Raw genomic sequence first — 22,977 nt, forward strand, 5'->3', positions numbered from 1 at the left:
CCCTTTACCTACGGGTGTCAACCAGAGTTGCCAGTAAGGCAACACCGCTGCAGTACGGGTGTCAACTATAGTTGATCTAAGTAATGGTCGTGTTCAACATTTTTTTTAAACAAAACGAGACCTTGTGGCTTGGTAATAGCGGTCACATTATGCACTGTGATTAGTATAGATACAAAGAAAAAAATATCATAATATTTCGGTAGATGGCTCTGACATAAACATAATTTTAAAATTACCGCTTTTTTGCTGGCAACTGGAGTTGACACCCGTACTGCAGAGGTGCTAATAATTGAATTCAATATGGCGGACAATAGTGTTGTTTTCAAATTTCATCGACTTGTTGTCGATATGAGAGTACGGCGTGGGAGTGTTTGGAGTGTTTTTTTACCGTTTTTGGTTAAAATATTGGAATTTAACATGTTATGAAATCATTATTAGGTACTATTGTACCTAATAATAATTTCACCACAATCATAACTTGTTAAATTTCAGTTTTACATTTACTAGGTTATCGATATATCGACAAATGCGTCGATAGACGCACATCATTATTTTCCATAAGTGGCAAATTGTTTTAGTGCAACGTTTTTTGTGATTGATATTTATGCATTATTTTCATAATTATCGTTATTTAAGTGTTTATTTGTGTTAAGTATATTATAAACTAATGTTCTTAAACGTAAACTTGTGAAATCCGCGAGTAGTAACTTAAAAATCTTCAATTTCTTAGTGACTGGTATATTGCTTGATAGCAGAAAAGATAGTGAATATTATTACTCCAAGTGATTATTTATTGATTAAACACATTATACTTATTGTGTGTGTGAAGTTTCAAGTGTGTAGCTGTAATACTTCAAAAGTTACAAGTAAGTGAAATTATGCCTAACCGCTGACTCTCGCCAAAACATGCCCGTATTGGGCGGTGACGGAGCGATTCAATAGCCCGTAGGTAAAGGGTTAAACCTAGCTATTTATAAAGAAAAACAATATCTAAATTTGTAACCCTGCGGGCACAACCCCGCCTAGGTGCCCAATTTACCTGTAAAAAGTTTTTAACAACCAATTCTCCTTTTATAACACTCCGAAGTTGAAGCAATATAATTATTATAACCCAATTAAACAAGATTGGCCATGTTTGAAGCAATATAATTCTTATAACCCAAACAAGAGTGGTGTTTGTTTACTTTTAGCCCTACAATGCATACAGTTCCATATATGGCACAACCTAAATATGTGCGAATTGTGTCAAGCATCAGGCAGGCAGCGACATTTGTTATACTTTGAAGGTAGGTAGCAGTAAATATCCAAGTAGTCGGGCGATCGATAAAGTTTCGGGAGTTGGTGCAAAAGTCAGTTTTGACAAGTTTCGAAGTGCAACAAAAAAAACCATTTTAAAGTTAAAGAACAAGAAAATATATATATTTTGACTGTTAAACTGTATATAATTCAATGGTAAGTTTAATTTAATAGTATTAGCAATATTTAGATAATGTCGAGCAATATTTTTCAAACGATCCCGATATGGTAAACCATGCATTAAGGTTCATATTGCTTATACAAAACAAGTGAGGAACGCTTACATGACGTTGGCATAAGGCCTGAGTTACACTTGTAAGTTTTACTTACGTAAGTAGGGACACGGCTATACTACAGAATGAGAGATGAATATCGTTATCTCATTCTAACAAATAGCTTTGTCCCTACTTACGTAAGTAAAACTTACAAGTGTAACTCAGGCCTAAGTTTTAGTTTAGCCTAATCTGTAGGAACGGTTATTTATGGTTTTACGGCACACTCACGTTAAAATATGTATACATTTGAGAACTTCTGTCCAAGGCATTAAGGCTCAAAATCGTTAACCTTTTTTTAGATCTGACAACAGCTGATTATATTAATAATTAATTAACATCAATAAATTGCCCTGATAATTAGCTTAAGATAATATATATGTAATTTACCATTCATAAACAGTGCTTGTTGCTAGGCCTACATGAATAAAGTATATTTTGAATTGAATTGAATTTGAATAAAAACAAAAATGTGACATATATTTCTGTATGTATATAATCTATAACTTAATGCATGAAGTTCCACATATGGAACACAGATAAAAAACCTTTTATATTCCAAAATATGCGTTATATATTTTTTTAATTATTTTTCCCTAAAAGTAAACACATATATTTATCACATATAATTTTATTTCTCAAAACAAAAAGTCATGCATGGCGTTTTGCACATTTTCTTATTCGAGTAGGTGAGCGATGAATTTGATAGGTAGAAAACAACTAAAATAAAATTACTAGGACAACTAAGAAAAACAATGTTGTTTCCTTATGTTGGCTGGTAGACTTGACTTTCATTTTGAATGATAAATATTTAGTAACTTAATGTTTATTGGGCTTTTTACTTGGTTTGATCTTCTTTGATGTTTTACTTTGGTGAAAAATGCTATTTCATTCGGTGGCTAAATTTGTTTCTCCACGTGCCTTGAAACCCTCAATATTTTACTTTTTGCGGAACAAGATTATTTCCAATTAACTGTTGTCTCACCTTACATGTGTAGAAAATCTCCTAATCATCTTTGGGCCATGTTTAAAAGCCTTTTCACACGTCTCGGCGTAGCTCAACGAAGCTACTCGGCTTTCTTCACACAGTGCTCGTGACGTAGATACCTTTAAATTAAATGTTAGAATAAAAATAACTAGGTACAGTCACCTGCAATAATATGTTGCTCTTCGAAGGCCGCAAAAATATGTGACACGCTCTTATGGCTCTACAAATAAGATCGTGTCAGATATTTTTGCGGCCTTTGTTGTGTAACATATTATTGCGGGTGACTGTACGTAGGCTGCGTTTTGACCAGAGGTGTGCGAGGATGCGTTGCGAGGGATGCGTTTGTTAAGAACCAATAGAATCAATTTATTTGTGTTCTTCGCTCAGCGTGCAGTGATTTTATTGGTTCTTAAAAACACAACCCCGGAACGCATCTTCACACATCTCCAGTCGAAACGGAGCCTAACGGCTCGGCCACGACATTGAGCGACTTGCGACGGTGGCAGGGATAACCATAGGTTGGAGCGAGACACAGCGATCGGACCTTTGGTTGTCGCTGCCGCCGTCGTAAGTTGCTCAATGTCGTGGCCGAGCCGTTAGGCTGAAACACACTGACGACAAATTAACCCTTAAACAGGTTGTGTATCTATAAGTACCACCTGACAAATGATTTTTTTTGGCGAGCTGAGTAAATACAATGACCGCAAAATGTCATTGCCGTAAAGTCTATAAAGTGGGTGATTTCCGAACGTAAAAAAATGAGAGGTGTCAAAACAAATTTCTTTGACATTTTAGTTGTCAATTTGAAATCGACAACAAATGGCACTTTTTGTACGTTTCTCCCGGTATAAAAGTTCACTACTTACACCGGAAAAAAATACTGCAAGTATTTTGTGTTGTATTTTTTTGGTAGATTATTAGATAATGTATGTGTAGTAAGTCATAATTTACCTTAGTTATTGTTTTCTGATAAAATATTCGCTCTAAAACTTTGTGGTTCGTATAAGCCCTCTGCCCGTCTGGGGCACGATGAAGTGGTTTCTAAGTGGCCACTGCCCTGCAGGGAGTTTGCATGAAATTTAAGGGTAAGATTTATTAGTATAAATGAACTCTCATAGTACAAAAGTAACATATTTTCCTTTAGTTTTTAAATTAAATATTTATTCAAAGGTCAGTCTTACGAGCCACGACATCCGCGCGACCCAAGCAAGTGCTGGCAGTAAGTGCATTTGTGACGTAAGTGTAAATGTGATGTGCACGTGACTTACCCTTAAAACTACTTGGTATGGCTAACAAGGCAGTGGCCATATAAGGACCACGTAGCACCATTGGTAACGGGCAGTGGGCAAATAAAAACCACCGGGTTTTTTTTATTGAATTAGTTATAATAAAAAAAATCAAGAAATTACTTTTTATTTAAGTTATTACCTACCCGAATCAATAATCAAAAGTAAAGAATGCGTCACGTCTGTTTAAGGGTTAAGCTCCAAAATATAAAATATTTATCTTTTTTCACGTTGTCCCTTAAACAGGTAGTGGGTATAGATACATATAGAGGTACCACATAACAAATGATTTTTTCTTGACGAGCAGAGTAATTACATCGACCGCAAAATGTCATTGCCGTAAAGTCTATAAAGTGGGAGATTTCCAAACGTAAAAAAATTGGAGGTGTCAATACAATTTTTTTTTACATTTTAGTTGTCAAAATCAAATCTACAACAAATGGCAGTAAGTTTCTCCCGCTATAAACGTTTGTTACGCCGAAAAAAAATGGTGTAAGTACGTATTTTGTGTTGTATTTTTTTTGGTAGATTATTAGATAATGTATGTGTAGTAAGTCATAATTTACCTTAGTTATTGTTTTCTGATAAAATTGCGGTCTAAAAGTTTGTGGTTCGTATGAACCCTCTGCCCATTTGGGGCACGTTCAAGTGGTTTCTATGTGGCCACTGCCCTGCAGGGAGTTTACATGAATTTAAGGGTAATATTTATTAGTATGAATGAACCCTCATAGTGCAAAAGTAGTATATTTTCCTTTGGTTTTTAAATTAAATATTTATTCAACGGTCAATCTTATGAGCCATGACATCCGCGCGAGCCAAGCAAGTGCTGGCAGTTAGTGCATTTTGTAACGCAAGTGTAAATGCGTTGTGCACGTGACTTACCCTTAAAACTACTCTGTATGGCTAACAAGGCAGTGGCCACATAAGAACCACGTAGCACCATTGCTAACGGGCAGTGGGCATATAAAAACCACCGGGTTTTTTAAAATGAATTAGTGATAATAAAAAGAAATCAAGAAATTACTTTTCTTATGAAGCTATTACCTACCCGAATCAGTAATCAAAAGTAAAAAATACGTCAGGCCTGTTTAAGGGTTAACATTATTAAAAATATTTTTACAAAATTTGATATTTGAATCATAGCTATGCCCGACCGTTTGATATTTTTGGATTTTTTCATTATCGTGAGAGTTAGGAGCATATAAAATGTGTATGAAACCTGTTTTTCGCTCTTAACTTTTATAATAATTAAAAAAAAGAAAAAAATTCAACGGTCGGGCATAGCTATGACTAAAATACATAAAATTCTGTAATAGTAGATTGTTAACCAAGGGATGAAATGATGCCTTTCAACCGAGTTAAACACTCTACTTTTCATTTCGAATACGAAGAAAGTAAAATGCATGTGTTTTTTTAAAAACATGACTTAGTATAAATTTTTATAGTATTTTTTTAGGGTACTTTCAATTAACAATTTATGCAAAAGTATCGTTATTTATGGAATGGGTAGTCAAATATCAGAATGGAAATTGTATAACAAATCCATTTATACCCAAATTTCAATTGCTTATCGTAAAAAAAATCGTACTTGGAACCTAAAATGCTCTAGTCCAGAAACGTATCATTTTCTGCACACCTTTTAGAACAACAATGACCCTCTTTCAGAGCATGAGAAATGAAAAAAATATTTTGTATAGGTACTTAATGCCAATATCCAGGAAAGAAAATGAGGACTACTTTTGTATGCAGAATCGATCGTCCCCTTTCCTCTTAAAGGTAGCTGGTGCAAGTAATCCTGAGCTACCAAAGATTTTTGAAGATGAAAGGAAAGAGATACTATACTCACTAATATGTGGACGCAGTGTGTAGCGATAAGTGCGACTAGGGCTGTGCCAAAGACGCCGGGAATTATGCCGATGTTTTTAAATGCGGCCGGCATCGCCAGCAGCCCTGATCCCAGCGAGGACTTTAGAAGATGGAAGAAAGATCCAACTGTCCTGTAAATTAAATGAATTATCGATCGATCGATCTTGATGGCGTTCCGCCACGTTCCCTTTTGCGAGCTTCTCCAAATAATAATAAAAATAAAAATTATTTACCTAAAATTTGAGACGTTCGATTTCGTCACTCCAAAAATCGGTGGAAAACGGCGAAATGCTAATGTTTGAAATACGAGCTATAGAGATTGAGAATCTAGTGGTATTGGCCACTCGTTTTCTACCCTATTAGTAAAATTGAAATGCCTAGTAGTGGAGATATTATTGAACAAAATACACGAAATCAAGCGGTCGGAATTCTATTCTAAAAATGGTTTATCCCTTCCTGCCTATTTAAACACGTTATTTCTTATTTCTTCCCACGCGCGTATCATAAACAAGTAATTTATTAGTACAAGTACAAGTACAAGTTATTTTTAGTTATTTGTAAGTAATTTTGAATTTAGCACATGATATACATTTGTCTTTTAATACGCCTTCGGGGCATGCGTATTTTTAATAATTGATTTACATAGGTAACTCTGAAAGTGCTTAATGAGAAGAATTTTCCTCGGAAACAGAGTAAAAGAGGCACCCATATTATTAAAATATATTTTTTTAGGTACCTACATCCATTCCATCCACTAGGTATATTACATCCATTGTTCATTTATTTTGTATTTTAGGAATGCTGGAAATGAAAATTGTATGTAGAGCCACAAAATAAATAATAGTACTACCGTACAGAAAGGAAACTACAAAACCGAGGTTTGACAGCGGTTCAGGGTCGAATCATGCTGTCCCTTTCTAATATATTGTCACGTGGTTTTCCTTGCCCGGCTGGGGCTTTGCCCAGGGGAAACTCACGGACAATTAAGGTTACTAAATTAACCAATCTAAATCTTAACCAAAAACTCAAGCAGGTGCTTACACTTATTTCCATCAACTATTCAGGGGTTTCTAAAGGATGTCAAAATGAAATGTTAGTTTTGTGACACATAATTTATTTCTATTCTCACACTGAGGAAGTTGTTCTACAAGTAAATCATTTATTAAGCTAGCATTAAGCACCTTATTCTATAATGTCAGACGATAGAGCCGGGTCGTGCCAAAAATGGTTCTACAATGATTTACAAGCAGACCTATCTAAATTTGTTAGTACCTAATTTATCATTTGCCATCACATATGATTCTACTAAATTCTTTAACTTTAAATTTGGAAATGCTTCTAGGACGGAAGGAAAGCGTACACCAACCTCATAACAATATTGCACCGCGGAGCACCACAGAAAGCCAAAGGCCTCAGCTTGAAGGTGTCGTCTCCTCCACCCAGCAGAAAAGCGAAATTCTTATGGCGAACAGCTCACCATACGCACTTGAAGTTTGATGGATATGGACGGACTTCCATACTCCGAAATAACAGTAGCGTGACATAACATAACGTAACATAACACCCAGTCAGCTGAAAGAAACATTTCAACATTAACAACTAGAAACATGTGGTATCTTAACCTTTCAAGGGACATTATTATATTCTGAGTTTCTTACCAGCTGGAAATTCCTAGAGTGGATTCATCTCACAGCTCTGATACCCATCCCACCACATTGTTTCGCCAGCAGACTGGAAACAAAACGAATGGTCAAATAAGCAGGGACAAAGATTCAACAAGGAGTCAAACCTGAAGACAATTATATATTATCATATTCTACTTACTGTCTGTGGCAAAATAACTTCTGCATGAGCTTCCTAGCTCATGGATGCAGCGGCTGCTGCCTAATCAAGACTCGGATCGATGCTACCATAGCATGATGTATTTAGCTTCACTTTCTAAATTAAAAGATGCCCATCCAGGGCAAAAGCCAACCAGGAAATGATCTCAACCTAACTGTCCCTGGGATAACACAATCAAAATAACAGTAACTAATGAAATTCTTGGAATAATTTTTGTATGTAAGTCCAACATATAGAAATAAATCATATTTAATTATCTAAACATATTTCCACCTTTTTTGTATTTAAAAATTAAGTTTTGATTTAAATATTTAATAAATACTATTCCATCAATTTAGGATTTAATTTGAAGTAGCAACACCATCAGATTTAATTAGTTTCTAATTGGCCAAATGGTTGTCATTTGTTTTGTTGCTACATCAATGACTTCCTTGCCATAAAACAAAACTATACTATATTCGAGACAATCCTAAAAACGTTAAACTGAATCATACATGCAAAGTGCCGTGTCACAATACCCCTCTCCCCGCTGTTGCGTTTTACCAAGGGTAAAACGCTCGCTGTCCTCAGCGACTATCCTAAATCTAAAACATGTGTCACCAAGAAAAGGAAAAACAAAACTACACTACCTCGACCATACCTAGTATGGGAGCACCTAAAAAAACACAACCAAAATGATTGCCGCAAGTTTCGAGAACCCTATCCAGAAAAGAAAAGCCAAAGTAAACCAAACTATCACTACATGCCGAAACCGCTAAACCATAAATTTTAATTTCACGAATTCTCGAACCCACGCAACACTAAATACTAAAAACCTAACGTGTGTGGTATCCGAGCCCATCAGAAAAATCCACCACCTTTTTCCTAACTAACCAGTGAACATTCCTTGGTTTTACCAGCACAACATTGCGTCATTGCGCTGGAAAAACCAAACCCTCTGCCAGGACTGATGATCAGCATTCCAAACTTATCTCTACTAGACCGGGCAAAATAAAATTCCGAAATAATTCCTACTTCGAAGTTTACTTTATAAACTTGAGAAGCTAAATAAAATCCAATCCAAAATATAATTCGCAATTCCGAAATTTCCATACTAATCTTAAAATGTCGCAACCCTACAGGTTGAGGACACCCATAATTGTCTCAACCCTTCAGGTTGACAACCACAACAAACCCAAACAGACAAAATACCAATCCTCAAAAAACCAACAACAAACGGTTGAATTGGACACATCTTAACTGTGCCAACTCTTCCATTAAACAAAACTAACCAAACCATACCAAAACATCTGGGCCCTTCGAGTTGGTGAGAGTAACCTATCCCCCAACTCTCCGGATCACAAAACAAACCGACCAAAACCTTACACAACTCTGAGGTTGCAACATGCCCAAAATCTCAACCATTGAGGTTGAGTACTGAAACAGTATCGCACGCCAGGCATGATTGGCGGCGATACCGCGTGTCGCATCTTCGCCTACAAAAATATTTGTCGTTGTATCGGCAGCGCGAACACAAAAAAATCGTGTGCCTTACCAACGCCTCTATGGCTTGGGCTTATGGGCAACACGTACAGAAAAGGTACCCACCAGCGAGTACCAAGTCGACGCCTGAAAAGAGCAAGAACCCATCGGAGTACACAAAAAGAACGCAAAACGTCCGTGGTATGCAGTGCGCGCCCCGCCATACCTCACAAAATCTCCTGGGTGTGGACCCCTGTCGACCTAAAACACAAAACGCACCAAACACGGCGCTCGGGTGTGGTAAGCACCCGACAACTTCTCACCAAAAACCCCTGGCCGTATTAAGGATCGCTCCAAAACTTAAAAAGTGAGCTAGATTGTAACGCCCCTTTCATACTCCACGCATTTAGAGCACTGTTCCAAGAACCCTTTCATTCATCACACACAACAAAAAATAGTAGTGAAAACAGACATTGCTGCTCACCACGTTCCGCACATACAGTCGTGATTGAATATTTTTACCACAATATCCAACACTCCAAACGAAACAACCGTAGAACGAAACGTTATGGCGTAAGCGAGGGCGTTTACTCTGGCGGCAAGGTGAAAGCTAAAAAACCGGGACCTTGCGTCCAGAGAAAACCTCCACCTCCAAAACCTACCAAAACCCTTGTGTCCGAATCCTTAATACGCCACGATCCAAACTCCATGTCCAAAATCCAAAACGAAACTTCACCTAGCACCATATAAAAAACTTCAATTTAACTTAAAACTTGGTGCTAAAAAACACAATCGTAACGTTACATCATTAAATGGAATGTTTTGAAACACCCCGTAATGATAAACCAAGTTAATCAATAACTTCAAAAACGAGCGTTTATTAAACGCTGATACGTTACGACTTAAGTTTGGACCCTAAAAATATCATGTTTCTGAACGCACCCTTTGTTGAACTTATTTATTTACTCTATGGTATAGCGTCTATGCTTTTAAAAAGTTAAATGTCACTGAGATATTTTGCGAATTATAACCTTACCTACAAAAAACTTTCGCCGCATTTATCATTTATTACTAGATTCATCTATATTTTAGCCATTACTGTAATAACAAATTTGAAAACTAGATATGAGTGTGATCAAACTTCGAACAATACTTACTTAGAACTTCAATATTTAGTTTGCCAAAATGCGAACTTGGAATGGAATTAAATCCACTAATAAACACAGGTAATCAACCAAATAATGAGAAAAGGAGTCAACTTTCGTTCTCATACTCTAAACTGAACGCAAAACCTCTGTAAAGTTCCCTGTATTTTATAAAATAACCAACCTAGTATGTATAATCAACTCTAATTTTAATGAAATTGTTACAGACTACTATAAAACTGTGCTAAATTTGAACAACAGACCACCATAAAAGCAATAGATATCCAGCTATGCCTATAACTGGACACCGGACTACAGGAATTTGCAACTTTGAAAATCAAACAATGTTAAATCATGAGAACACAGGCACTGGCAGTGCGCTGAAGAAGTATATCTTCACAAATCAAAGTCATTTACTAATCAGGAACCAACAGAAGTCACTTGCCGGAGACTATCAACCTTGCTGCTGCCGGACACTCAAACATTTCCACTTCTCTGCCGTTCCTGCAAACTTCCAACTACTGCCAGCGACGCCTCAGATTTGATCCACCTTCATAAATAAGTTCAACGGGCATTAAACATTAAAAGTGTACTGAAACCGCCGTTGTATAATAAGTTTAACTCAAAATATTGAAATATGATGGCAAAAGACTTACAAATTGATGTGGCACTATTGTATCATTACTATTTATAATAAACAATGCTAAACTTATTGTGTTTTTTACTACAATGAACCCTTTTTAGCTCTGTGTAAGTATCTTACATATTTCATATAAACAAAATTTGTATCAAAGCTATTGATAACAGTGAAAGCAAGCCACTAACTAAAATAAATTACTACACAAAATTGTCCTAAAATTGCAAGCTTTCAAGTTGAAGTCTGTCTAGAAAAAAAACGTTCCAAAATCAAGTATGTACACACTGTATGTTCATACAATTTACCAAAAACAATTTCCTACGTTCTTACAACTGAAAAATATCCATCTGTGGCTAAATATCTAATATATTTTTAAACTAAAAGGTATTTTGAGTTAAAATTTTACACTTAACCAATACTTCTCAAATTTCTTAACAGTCTCTGCACAAGCTCAGTAGCTTTTCGAACTTGACCTAAAAGATCATTGATTTGACCTTAACAAAATGACTTACAACTCAATTGCAGTACTTATAAAGCTCTGCCCAAATATTTGTCTTTAACTAACCAAGTTATACAACAAAATTAAAAAAATGCTTTTTAAGTCCTCAAAAATGCAAAATATCTTAGGTCTCAGTCTTTAGAGACTAGCTCATAAGCATAAAAAGTAGCAAAATGTACTAAAAGTTTGACACTTTCAACTTCCTGACAAAATGTCAGCACAAATTTTACTAACTGAAAATCAAAGCATTTCATTTACGGATTTCACCAGAAATTCTGGATTTCGTGCAGAACATTGGACAAACCTAACTGTAAAACAGCTAAAGCTTAACCTGGATGGTATCAAAGTGTGCAAAGCCAAAGCACAAGCTCAAAATTAATACTTAACCGTAAGTATTACAAAACTTTTCTCATCAATATGTAATGGCAATGATATAAACTGAATTTGATGGAAATAGTTAGCTTAAAACAAAAAGGGAATTACCTTTAATGGGCGCCATATTGTCACGGTGAGTATTCCTTGCCCGGCTGGGGCTTTGCCCAGGGGAAACTCACGGACAATTAAGGTTACTAAATTAACCAATCTAAATCTTAACCAAAAACTCAAGCAGGTGCTTACACTTATTTCCATCAACTATTCAGGGGTTTCTAAAGGATGTCAAAATGAAATGTTAGTTTTGTGACACATAATTTATTTCTATTCTCACACTGAGGAAGTTGTTCTACAAGTAAATCATTTATTAAGCTAGCATTAAGCACCTTATTCTATAATGTCAGACGATAGAGCCGGGTCGTGCCAAAAATGGTTCTACAATGATTTACAAGCAGACCTATCTAAATTTGTTAGTACCTAATTTATCATTTGCCATCACATATGATTCTACTAAATTCTTTAACTTTAAATTTGGAAATGCTTCTAGGACGGAAGGAAAGCGTACACCAACCTCATAACAATATTGCACCGCGGAGCACCACAGAAAGCCAAAGGCCTCAGCTTGAAGGTGTCGTCTCCTCCACCCAGCAGAAAAGCGAAATTCTTATGGCGAACAGCTCACCATACGCACTTGAAGTTTGATGGATATGGACGGACTTCCATACTCCGAAATAACAGTAGCGTGACATAACATAACGTAACATAACACCCAGTCAGCTGAAAGAAACATTTCAACATTAACAACTAGAAACATGTGGTATCTTAACCTTTCAAGGGACATTATTATATTCTGAGTTTCTTACCAGCTGGAAATTCCTAGAGTGGATTCATCTCACAGCTCTGATACCCATCCCACCACATTGTTTCGCCAGCAGACTGGAAACAAAACGAATGGTCAAATAAGCAGGGACAAAGATTCAACAAGGAGTCAAACCTGAAGACAATTATATATTATCATATTCTACTTACTGTCTGTGGCAAAATAACTTCTGCATGAGCTTCCTAGCTCATGGATGCAGCGGCTGCTGCCTAATCAAGACTCGGATCGATGCTACCATAGCATGATGTATTTAGCTTCACTTTCTAAATTAAAAGATGCCCATCCAGGGCAAAAGCCAACCAGGAAATGATCTCAACCTAACTGTCCCTGGGATAACACAATCAAAATAACAGTAACTAATGAAATTCTTGGAATAATTTTTGTATGTAAGTCCAACATATAGAAATAAATCATATTTAATTATCTAAACATATTTCCACCTTTTTTGTATTTAAAAATTAAGTTTTGATTTAAATATTTAATAAATACTATTCCATCAATTTAGGATTTAATTTGAAGTAGCAACACCATCAGATTTAATTAGTTTCTAATTGGCCAAATGGTTGTCATTTGTTTTGTTGCTACATCAATGACTTCCTTGCCATAAAACAAAACTATACTATATTCGAGACAATCCTAAAAACGTTAAACTGAATCATGCAAAGTGCCGTGTCACAATATGGCACTATCCCTTTCGGCTATTTAGGGTTGTCAAAATTCAAGCCATTATCTTATCTGTGGTCGTGCACGCAAAGGGACGTCAAGTAGTGTCAACCCTAAAAATTGCTCGGAGCAATGCTGAGCCGAGCGGAGCCGAGTTTGGCCGAAGTCAGGAGTTTCGCACCCCTGGTTGAGCGTTATTTCAATTTTAACCCGAGAAATTATTCGTGTCGTTTATAGGGTTCCGTAGCCAAAAACGGAAGGAGCCCTTATAGTTTCGTCATGCCCGTCTGTCCGTCCATCTGTCTGTCCGTGTGTCACAGCCATTTTACTCGGAATGAAATTTAAAATGTAGGCGTATTTTGTGAGCCGTTACCATAGAAGTAAGGATGCGGAGCCGTTTGGGGTTGAGACTATGGGGCCTTGGGGGGAAAGCGCCCACAGCTCGCCCACAGAGTTTTCAGCGAATGTAGCCGCAGGTTAATTGAGTTGACGCGTGACCAGAGGGCTGGGTCATATCTAGCGCAGCGGATCAGCATTGCCATACAACATGGCAATGCTGCCAGCCTACTGGGCACGCGGCGATTTGGGGCAAATTTTCTATTTATAGTTTATTTTTAAACTTAGTTTTTAATTTTAGTTTGTATTTTCAATTTTAAGGCTTTTTATTGTTTAAAAAGAGTTTTTGGCTGTATTTAAAATAAATGAATAACATCCCCAGTAAGGATGTGTTCCTATATATTTGGCTATTGTGTTCCGATATACGTGTTAGTATAGTCTGTCAAGCCATTTCCGTCAGTTACAAAAGCGGCAAATTTATAAATTGTAGGTGCGAAGGGTACTCGTCCCATAGAAAATTTGAATTTCGCGCCTTTTTCTACTGACAGAGTTGTTTGACCGGCTTTATTTAATACTTACCAAAAAGAATAGATAGTATAGAGGGGTCCTGTCATTGTAAATTTTGTAGTCACTGTAAATTTACTGCCATCTATCGACACACGACTAAAACTCAAAATGAAAACGTATAAAGTTATCAAAAAATGAATATATATGGATGGATAAATGATTTTATTATTTTTTATATCATTTTGATCCATGTTCATTCACTGATATATATGTGTTAAAATTGTTAAATATGAAACGGTGTCGTCACGCCATCTAGCCGAGGATAGGCTAAAGGTGTGTGCGGCATCTATTCGAGAATGACTTTTACTTGAATTCCGAGGCACGTTTTTTCCTTAGACTTTATTCGTCTTATACGAAGTTACATATGTCTTTGATACTTACGAAGTAGGGTGAGTGACGTTTCTGTGCTCAAACGGGTCATATTTGGTGTCTCTTCCCAACTGGTCCTCTCGTGCCAATGTGATTGTCGACCGAGTCTGGTATTCACTATAACAATAAAAAGAACACTTATTTTAATACTATGGCCAGAGTAGAGAAATAACCAGTACTCGAGCTTGACAAAAATGTGGCTTAAAAACTTAACTTGCTTATCAAACATAACGAAGAGGATAAATCGCCAAACGTGAACTATGCGTCGTTGAAGAGTTCCGTTCAGATCATCATCAGCAGTTTCACTTCATTAAATGTCACTTTTTTGAATGTATAATATATGCTTGATTTGTTGATAAAAACACAAAAATCACTAAATGTATGCCTTTAAGATTTGAGGAGTTCCCTCGATCCCTCATGGATCCCATCATCAGAACTGGGTTTTGAGAAAAACGGGACCAATCTGTATGCATATAACCTACATACAATCAATAAAAGAATTTTCAAAATCGGTCCAGTAATGACGGAGTTATGGAGTAACAAACATAAAAAAAACATACAACCGAATTGATAACCTCCTCCTTTTGAGATTTGGAAGTCGGTTCTAAAATAGGGGCAGGACCTGGACCAATTTTTTGTCTTTGTTCATTTTATAATTGTATTGTAATTTATGCTTTGAAAGAAGGCGAAATATTCCATTTTCTGTAAGTAACCATTGAAGAGATATTCCAAAATCCATATTGTATTTTAAGTACTACTACGGTAACAATTATGGGTACATATATAAGTATTTTATATATGTATTTACAAGTTTAAGTTGTATTAAAAACGGCAACATGTTTTATTTCAGATGTTGTATAATTCCCTTGAGATCAACTCGAATGTACACTTTCACAACTCATGTCATTTAGTTATCATTATCACTCGCGTTCAGGATGTTAATTATTGTGATGCTTACACTGTGTATGACCCAGCTTTAGGGATTAAGATAAACACATTTTCACCAACAGTTGGGTGAAAACAACGACAACATAATATATTTTGAATTTAAGGATGCTATATTTATATAACAGGGAAGGTTTGTTTGACTTGTTTTTAAGTCGGCTCAAGAGTCTCAAGACTATCGCATGGTATAAGTATTATAATGACGCAGCCGACAGAAGATATCAAAATTAATTTTGCAGTTGAAATACAGCAGCATTACTGTAACTTGCTACGTTACAAATGTGGATATAATTGTTTTTCATCGTATTTTCACGGAAACGTACGAACGTGTCTTGCTATTTCAGTTAGACTCTGTACAAAAGGTACTGAGGTTGACTGAAAGTAGCATGAAAAATGACGAACGTTTCCGAGAACATACGATGGAAAACAATTATGCTACATCATCTGTATCTACCGCTGAAGCATTGACGTGGGCGACGTCGGTCTCCTTCGAAAAAAAATGAATCTGTGTTTTGTATGTGTATGTACTTATGTTCTATGTTTCCAGCAGACAGGTCCATCTGACAGTTTGTTTAGTTAAATTACTTGACTAGTAGATAATCCCATTTGGCATGAAATCAGCCTTTTGTAAATACTTCGTTGTTTCCGTGCAAAGAAGTTTAATTATACGGTTAATTTGATAAATAATAAACATAACATTTAGGTAGAGAGTCAATAATCGGCTCTTTTGATTCCCAGATTAAGAACTTCCTCCTTTTCACGTACACACGGCATTTAACATTTATAAGCGCATTGTAAATATGTCTACTTGAAAAATAAACTTTGGAACTTTGAAGTCAGTTAAAATAAATTAAACTGTGTAATATTTATACCGGTACATTACCAAACATACTGTTCCTTAGCTAATGTTATGGTAACAAGTTATGTTATGACAAAGCTGTTCGATAGATGTTCCATAGATAGGTACTTACATAATGAACTACCTATCTGTCTTTGTTGGTAACACCTACGGGGTCGTAAATATTATGACGATAAGTTAAATACATACTAGCAAGAGGTTATACCTAATTCATTAGGAATTATACTACGAAGTATCATAGTCATATCTTTCATTAACAGGGCTATTATTAGGTACATTAATAAAATTTGATTCATCAGCACTCGGTCTAAATTATACCGTACAAACATTAATAAGTTCAATATCCTCAAAAATATTTATCACGACACTTCATTTCAACGATTTGTAATGACGAGGGCTAATGAATTTTCGTTAACATTTGCCAAATAAAAAGCAACCTTACCTCAATTCATTTAAATCCATGTTTGCACGCAGAAATCACACAAATGCACGTTAATCCCGTTATGCCGGGGTTTTTACATTTCGTTTGTTACAAGCGATTGGCGGCGAAGAATGGCCGCTATCTACTGTGAGAACTCTCCACGCGGATTACTGATGACTGCAAGGGCAACCATGCTATAAGGAAAACTAACTACTCTTCATCACTATTTACACTGACTTCAGGGTAATAGGGTATAATGGGCGATATTACTCTCAGAAAAGTATTTTTGTGTCTCATGCCATCATGCGATGGTATTAGACGAGTATTTTTTAAAACTCAGCTATAATAATTAAGTTACAGATTTTTTTGTGGTTTAATCGTAAAAAAATATATATATGGGGACAACTTACACAGATCAACCTAGCCCCAAACTAAGCAAAGCTTGTACTATGGCTGAAAAGATAAAAAAAGGAAAATTGTATTTGAATAAATAAAAAGAGAACTTAATTATGTATGTGCAAAGTTGATGCGTAGATGATTAATAGATAGTTGGTAGGTACCTGTAATTGGAGAGGACAATTTCTGCAAAAGGTGACACTATTTTTTTTCAATTTAATTAATGTGTTAATATTGACAATCCTTATTGGAGCTATAATCTTATTTCATTATTATTGTTATTATTTTCATTTTTATTTTATTTTACTTTGACGATTATGATAGAAATTCTTATAATTTTGACATCAATGCAAACTTATTATGTAATTGTCTTTCATGAAATAAATCATCTAATCTAATACCTATTTGTCGAAAAGCGTTAGAGTTAGACCAAGAAAAGTCTGCAACGATTTTGATAGCATACGCTGTGCAAAATAAATGTTAATTACGTCATAGTTTTATAGAAGTTTAAAGTAACACTTGCACTGCGTGTGCTATCAAAATTGTTGCACTTATCTTGGTCTAACTCTACAAACAGATGTTAAATACAAGATACATAATTAAGTACTTACTCCACTTTTTACCATAAGAGGCAATACAATACATACGATATTTGAAACCTTATTTGTGGATAATTGTATTTATTTAATGCATACATAATAGGTACACACAACACAAGCCTTATTGAGCTTACTGTGAGACTAGGTTGATCTGTGTAAAATTGTCCTATAATAGGGTGTCATTTATGAAACTACAGGAATTTTACTAATTTTAGTGCTGCAGAAATTCTTCGTAATTATTGTCACCCTACATACTCGTAAACAGGTATAATTAATGACAGTCAATTGCAGTCTAGACGCTGGATGCAACCACTTCACGAGTGGTTTTTATTTCTTTTATTTTATTCGTGTTCCGTCGGTGGCAGAACATGCTTCATTCATGTTTGAAGTCGATTTCACAGAGTATATTTTATGGTTGTGTTGTGTGGTTTATATATCGGTACGATTACGGGTAATGTTAGGTTAAATAAACTCAAGTTTACCCTGGTATAACTGGTACAGTACTATAAATGTTATTCTCTATTTAATTTATTAAACTTAACAATAATTTAATGCAATTTATTTATTAACTAATTACTTCATCCAGAAGATCTGCGTCTCGTCGCTGGCTCCTGCAATGGACTGTGTGAACTTTGGAAAACTCGATGATACTTGCTGCGGGGGATCGAGGGATGTTTTGTTTTAATTGGGGTATTTTCATCAGTTTATTAAGGTACGCCTCCACTCGACTCTTTAGATATCCCCAAAGAAAAAAATCGAAATGTGTAAGGTCAGTGCTTTTTGGAGGGTTGAAGGAGACCTTTGCGAGAAATCAATTAGTTGGGAAACATGTTTTTGACTGCCACCAAACTCATGTTCGACGTATATGCGGTGCTCTATCTTGTTCCATTAATTGCTGTTGTATTCCACTGAATTTGCAGTAAAGTTATTTCCTTGAGTCAAGCGGACACCAGGCTCCCATGAGTCGTGGCAAAAAGCCGGGATAACGCGAGGAAGATGATGATGATTAAAAGTAATAAGTTTGGTTGGAAGTTGTAACAAATTTAATTGATCTCGTCCACAACAACACAAAAAGTATTTTTTCTTAGATTGTTCGCGGCCCGTAGGATTACGGCTGTTCTAGATTTTCCAGCCACGTCTTTGGCCAAGGCCATACTAAATATTTATGAAAAAAATTTGGGTTTTGTTAAAATTTTTGGTCGTAAGTCACATCCTTACGACTGGTTGAATGGAAAATTACCTATTGCTTTCCAGGAACATTTTTGGAATCCGCCGGTACATAAGATAATGTTAATATCTAGAGTGGAAAATCAGAACTACGTTTGTATGAAAAGGCGATTTCGCGCGGATCCTCCACTTTCGTCTTAACATTTTACCAGGCTGACTCATCGAAAATTGTCGAAAATAGAACACATGTTTGAAGTGCCGTATGTGGGAAACATAATATCCCTTAGCCCGGTAAAGTGTTAAGTAGTGGCAGTAGTGTGACAAATTAAAAAAACAACGGCCAAGAGTCATATTATATTTAAACTTAACTAAATCAAATATCACAATTTCTCTAGAATGCCGGCGATAGAGGCGGCCACGCCGGACACCATGGCGACGGTCGCCAGCACCACAATGATGGTGTTCTTCACGACGACCCAGTAGCAGCAGCCCAGGTCCTTGCCCCACCGCCAGATGGTCTCCGAGATGGCCGGCAGCATCAGCCCCAAGAAGGAGAGGCATACGGCTCCCACCAGCTCCATGAATAGCTCCAGGCGCGGAACTGCGCTGGCTAGTCCAACTGTTGACAAGTAACATGAGGATCAAGTTTGGATCTGTACTTAACGCAATACCAACTGACGACTGAGATCATAATGCTATCTCCTTTACCCTTGTCCAGATTAACCAAAAGTGAAAGAGATGGCTTAATGACTTGACTCGCCACTTAGTTTTGCAGCAAGTATTGTCAGTTATGCTTGACTATACGAATAATATCAGATTTACGGATGATATCTCGATATTTTTTTATCCCATTCAGGGCCACACTTGAAGAATGAGTGTGACTTTATATATACACGTAGGTACCTACTTTATAAGAAAACAGACCATAGGGATCTATGTATCTTGGTTCCCATAACCATAAAAACCCCCTACGCTATATGCCAAAAAAATCCATTTTACGCCAAAAATGCCTTACATCATTTTGAAAAAGAGCTGATACTCTTCAAACCGCTGGATCGAATTCTATCAAGCACAGCTAAGAACTACCGCAAGGAAGCTTGCTTTTATGTAAAAACATCGCATCGAAATCGGTCCATCCGTTGGAGAGCTACAATGACACAGACAGACAATAGACATTGCCGTCAAATAAGTATATAACACCCCTCTTTTTGCGTTGGGAGTTAAAAATGTGAGTACAGATGTAGTGCATAATTATTTTCATCGTATTTTCACGGAAACGCACAAACGTATCTTGCCATTTCAGTCAGTTTCGGTACAAAAAGTACTGAGGTTGACTGAAGTAGCATGACAAATACGAATGTTTCCGAGAAAATACGACGGGAAACAATTTTACAGTACATATGGTGCTACTTTATCGCCCTAGGGCGGGATTATGTCAAAAATTTAAATGTACTTACAATACATGTACTTTTCACACATGTATCGTAATGCACTACATACATCTGTAATCTCTTAAATCAATTTTACCCTACCTATGAATAAGGTTCCAACGAAGCGGATCCCAGCGATCGCCCACCGGTGCGCCCGCGCTGGCACCTTGGGCTCCACGCGTCGCCACACCACGTCGAAGGGCACGTAGAATATCAAGGCGAATGTCAGCAGCATCACACACGCCACCAGGATCTTAGCCGATTGAGCCAGGCTGAAACGAATTGAATACATCGAATTTAAACTATTGTGAGACATACTAACATTACCGTAAAACAATAACCGCACCGTAAAACCGTTCTAAACCGTAAAATTATTCAATTGAATACATATTAAAGGCCCCGTAGGTTCGTATTCTTCTCTCACTAGTAAGCGTGAGCGAGATGGATGTGTCTGCTCGTAACCGCGAATATCATGTTTTTAAATTTTAATTGGTTGTAAGTTAAAAAAAGTAATCTTCTAGTTCCCTCAAACATAAAATTGCGCCTTTTTAGAAGCAATTTTCATATTCTTGGCTTTTGTGCATAAATTGTTACACATTTTTAATTGATAGCTAACAAACATACCGCGCTACCGCGGCCAATATGACTCCAATATCGCTCTAACATTGGTTTGATGTCACTGCACGTTCAAATTGGCCTGTTCGCCAGTAGGTAAATTGCACTCAAGTCGCCTGGAATGGTTTACCCATATTTTCGGTAGACTGCTTCCGTTTCTAGCTTCAAGAGTAACAGTAACAACAGGCAACAACTGTACGGTTACCATCAGTTTGTCACTGACATAAATGCCGTCGAGAACGGAATTTACTTTCTATACATCTCGCTCGCACTCGCATATTAGTGCAACCGGGATGTATAGAAAGTAAATTACGTTCTCGACGGCGTTTATGTCAGTGACAAACTGATGGTAACCGTAATGTTCATTAGTAGCGCAGGCTGCACTCCATTACGTTAAGGCGGTGAGTTCAGGCCGCAGCTCTCTAAGCACCATATTTTTGGCTTATGCGCAAAAATTATTGCAAAATTTTAATGATGCGTTTTAGACCTAATTACGTTTGTGATTTTTTTCTAGTGAAAGTTGTTAGTGTTGTAGTATATATAATATACTATAATACTAGAGAAAGCAATAAAAAAAAGCTGAAAACCTCAACCGTCGCAAGTATGTCACTTTGGGGTTGAAACCTTGGGGTCGTGGGGGCCTAGCGCGCGTCATATGCCACGAATATTCGGCAACTATTCGGCATTCGGCCTATTCAGCTACTTTGCCGAATATTCGGTATTCGGCCAAATGTTGCCTACTATTCGGCCGAATACCGAATATCTGTTGCACCTACCTAAAAAGAAAAATTAAACAAAAAATAACCAAAAACTAGGTATATTTAAAATTTAAAATGTATTCTTGGAAAGTATTTCAATACGAAGGTACGTTTTTGAGCATTTGTTAATTACAAAATATTTTATTTTTATCATGGGTCTGATTTGATTGACTCTAACTACATTCATTAATTCTGTTCGACATAAAAATATATCTTAATTAGTTACTTATTTATTAAAAATATATCTTAGTAGTACTTAACGTTGTGCTTTGTTGGCGAACAGGTTTCATAATAATTGTGACTCAAAATGCTCGCACGGCACGTCATGCCGAATATTCGGTATTCGGCCGAGCGTGGGACCGAATATTCGGTATTCGGCCAAATTCACTATTCGGGGCATCTCTAGTCGTTATATTTTAGTATAGAGGCTTCTGGTGACCAGAGAGCTGGCCAATATTTCGCTTAGCGGATCATAATTGCTATCTAGCGGGGCAATTATTTATTAACCGAGCATTAGCGAAGGTCTCCGTTTCAGCTTGGGCGTTTTCGTATGTACGGATGTTCTCCTCTATGGTCGCTATTCTTAACCTATTCTCGCTAAATTATATGAGCAGATTCAATGGCCAAATAATCAATAAATAATCATTTTTTACAAAAAAATAAACCAGTCAAGTGTGAGTCGGACTCGCGTTCCAAGGGTTCCGTACATAAGTCCGACTCACGCTTGACTGCGCATTTCTAATAGGTTTTCCTGTCATCTAATTCTATAGGTAAAGTACTATTTTGTGTATATTTTTCAAAATTTTAGACCCAGTTTCAGAGATAAAGGGGAGGGGGGGAATGGTCGGACAGACAGACAGACGCACGAGTGATCCTATAAGGGTTCAGTTTTTTTTCATTTTGAGGTACGGAACCCTAAAAATGATGAAGACCTTCAAATTGCTATTGATATCTTTTGGCAACCGTAGATCTAAAAAAACTACGATTTTTCAAAAATCCTGCTGGCTGAACCCACGGCACCTTAATTACAGAAGTGTGTTCGGCATTTGAAACCTGTGCCGTCTTGCCAATTACTTATGTAGTTACTGCCAGCGTAAACAAGAGGAGCTAACGCGTAGTTTGGATATTTAACTATGTTGCCTACTCCTTTTAATCAAGGATATAATTTATTGGTACACGGCGGGAAGAAATTGATAACTCGAGATTAGAAATTGAAGAAAATTGAACCTAAAATAGAATTAAAATTTATCGAATCTTTTCCTGCCAAATTCAACTTCTTTCCACCGACCGTGTACGATATGTCGTGGC

General features: G+C 36.6%; 1 protein-coding gene, 1 long non-coding RNA gene and 1 pseudogene across 2 annotated transcripts in view; 1 reads left to right on the forward strand and 2 right to left on the reverse strand.

Annotated features, from left to right (window-relative positions):
• Positions 1-16,871, reverse strand: part of LOC134806456 (proton-coupled amino acid transporter-like protein CG1139) — a 41,361-nt pseudogene extending 24,490 nt beyond the window's left edge.
• The window catches only part of LOC134806465 (uncharacterized), a 320,640-nt gene that overhangs the window by 292,151 nt on the left and 5,512 nt on the right, over positions 1-22,977 (forward strand). The window lies entirely within an intron of this gene.
• Positions 19,208-22,977, reverse strand: part of LOC134806414 (proton-coupled amino acid transporter-like protein pathetic) — a 54,510-nt gene continuing 50,740 nt past the window's right edge. The window contains exons 9-10 of the mRNA XM_063779680.1: positions 20,399-20,568; positions 19,208-19,485 (exon numbers count right to left, since the gene is read on the reverse strand). Of these exons, the coding sequence (XP_063635750.1) occupies positions 19,247-19,485; positions 20,399-20,568 (409 nt within the window). The 3' untranslated portion in view covers positions 19,208-19,246. The remainder of the gene's footprint in view (positions 19,486-20,398; positions 20,569-22,977) is intronic.

The sequence above is a fragment of the Cydia splendana genome, chromosome 3 (genome assembly GCF_910591565.1).
Source record: "Cydia splendana chromosome 3, ilCydSple1.2, whole genome shotgun sequence".
Classification (NCBI taxonomy): domain Eukaryota; kingdom Metazoa; phylum Arthropoda; class Insecta; order Lepidoptera; family Tortricidae; genus Cydia; species Cydia splendana.